The sequence below is a fragment of the Gymnodraco acuticeps genome, unplaced genomic scaffold (assembly GCF_902827175.1).
Source record: "Gymnodraco acuticeps unplaced genomic scaffold, fGymAcu1.1, whole genome shotgun sequence".
Classification (NCBI taxonomy): Eukaryota; Metazoa; Chordata; class Actinopteri; order Perciformes; family Bathydraconidae; genus Gymnodraco; species Gymnodraco acuticeps.
Genome location: NW_022991677.1, coordinates 1 through 2,500, shown reverse-complemented (window position 1 = coordinate 2,500; position 2,500 = coordinate 1). Strand labels below are relative to the sequence as shown.

At 37.0% G+C, this 2,500-nt stretch overlaps 1 protein-coding gene across 2 annotated transcripts in view; it reads right to left on the bottom strand.

Moving 5' to 3' along the window:
• The window catches only part of LOC117534513 (long-chain-fatty-acid--CoA ligase 3-like), a gene marked incomplete at its 5' end in the record, with an annotated part of 13,932 nt that extends 12,874 nt beyond the window's left edge, over positions 1-1,058 (bottom strand). For both annotated transcript variants that reach the window (XR_004567242.1, XM_034198724.1), the window contains 1 exon segment: positions 886-1,058. Coding sequence is in view for 1 of the 2 variants with exons in the window: in XM_034198724.1 (XP_034054615.1) it covers positions 886-1,058 (173 nt within the window).
• Between the last annotated feature and the right edge of the window lie 1,442 nt (positions 1,059-2,500).

Here is a 2,500-nt window from a genome sequence, read left to right as displayed (position 1 = left end):
AGTTCTTCATGTATACCAGTAGCCTGATACAATATGTACAGTTTGAAAGGGTGTTGAATGAAATGTGGTGATGATTAATGGTTTTTGTGTTAATGTAATAGCAGTTAAAACAGGACCGGTCAAATTTGACCGCGAACACCAAAGTAAGGGGGAAACGAAGACAATAGGGAGGGTTACCAGCAAATCACGACTTAAGTTGCACTCTTTGTAAGAAAAAGCAGCCGTTAATATATTGATGTCTATTCCCATATGGATACTGCAGTAAATAAGACTCTCGTATCAGTTGGATTTTGAGCAAAATATGGTAGCAGTTAATAAATACAAAAACAAATAAGTGAAGAAGTGTAATTTCCCCCCCAAAAAAGCATTGGAAAGACGTTGCGACACACCTCAATATACTCAAAATGTTATGTAAATAAAGCAAGCTGACAGCTATTATGTATATAAATAGTTATTTTCATTAGTCTGAGATATTTTGTAGCAGCCGACTGTTACAAAATGTAATTACAAACAGCTCCTCATCACCTCTCTGTTCCTCGACAATCATTTCCTCAACCTCTATTATCTTCACGGTCAACTGTATATTTTGTACCTTTTAATGCTGTTTTATTTCTATTTGAGATGTTTACATTTCTAAATTGTTTATTTCTACTATCTTAATTTCTACTTATGTACAAGGCTTTGTTGTTTATGCTGTTGCAGCGCAAATACATCCCAATTTGGGGATCAGACATAGAATCTTGGAGGATAGATGTTTTGCTCTCAGAAAATAAATGAAAAATGATACAGGGCGGACTTTAAATAAACTGCTTCCTCTATTTGCTAGATATTCTTTTAAAACATTTTCTATTTCTTTAATGGTGTACTTTGTAATTGTTTTCTTACGCTCGCTGATGGTTCCCGCCCCGCAGGTCTCCGTCAGGCCGTAGCCCTGACCCACCGGGCAGCAGAAACACACGTTCATGAAGCGCTGCGTGACGGCGGATAGCGGCGCTCCACCGGATAACAAGACCCGTATCCGACCTCCCAGCAGAGAGCGAACTTTCCTGAACACCAGCCTGGATGGGAGGAAACGGGGGGGGGGGAAAGTACACACATCCTTTACTCAAGTAGAAGTACAGATACTCGTGTTTAAAAATACTCTGGTAAAAGTAGAAGTACTGACTAAACTTCTTTACTCAAGTCAAAGTAAAGGCTTTGAAGTGTACTTCAGTAAAAAGTACCCATAACTAGCAGCTGTTTTAAAGAGTACCTGACCTCCCTTTATATTAATAGAACAATAATGTCATTGTTAGCTAATGAATGTTTCCATGCTGAACAACGGCAACATGACAACGTTTCCATTGGTCCTCTTCTTTAGAGAAGACCAGGAAATGATGGATACACGGATCGTGTTCAAAATCAATAGGCACGCAATGACTCTAAAGAATAATGATCACGCATCAAACACACATTCAGACTAAAGGAACCAGCTGTTTGGAAAATGAGAGAAGTAGAAAGTGCAGGTATTTGTGTTCAACATGTAAGAAGTAGAAAGTACAGGTATTTGTGTTCAACATGTAAGAAGTAGAAAGTACAGGTATTTGTGTTCAACATGAAAGAAGTAGAAAGTACAGGTATTTGAGTTCAACATGTAGAGTAAGTAGAAGTACAGGTATTTGTGTTCAACATGTAAGAAGTAGAAAGTACAGTATTGGGTTCAACATGTAAGAAGTAGAAGTACAGGTATTTGGGTTCAACATGTAAGAAGTAGAAAGTACAGGTATTTGTGTCAACATGTAAGAAGAAGAAAGTACAGGTATTTGGTTTCAAACATGTAAGAAGTAGAAAGTACAGGTATTTGTGTTCAACATGTAAGAAGTAGAAAGTACAGGTATTTGAGTTCAACATGTGAGAAGTAGAAAGTACAGGTATTTGAGTTCAACATGTGAGAAGTAGAAAGTACAGGTATTTGAGTTCAACATGTAAGAAGTAGAAAGTACAGGTATTTGGGTTCAACATGTGAGAAGTAGAAAGTACAGGTATTTGTGTTCAACATGTAAGAAGTAGAAAGTACAGGTATTTATGTTCAACATGTAAGAAGTAGAAAGTACAGGTATTTGAGTTCAACATGTAAGACGTAGAAAGTACAGGTATTTGTGTTCAACATGTAAGAAGTAGAAAGTACAGGTATTGTGTTCAACATGTAAGAAGTAGAAAGTACAGGTATTTGGGTTCAACATGTAAGAAGTAGAAAGTACAGGTATTGGGTTCAACATGTAAGAAGTAGAAAGTACAGGTATTTGTGTTCAACATGTAAGAAGTAGAAAGTACAGGTATTTGTGTTCAACATGTAAGAAGTAGAAAGTAAAAAGTCGTCAGAAAAAGAAGTAGTGGAGTAAAGTACTGATACCAGAAACATGTACTTAAGTACAGAAACAAAGTATTTGTACTCCACTTCTTCCACCTCTGTGAACCAGAGAATACAGCGAGGAGGTTCTTCACCTCTGGTCTAAATGCC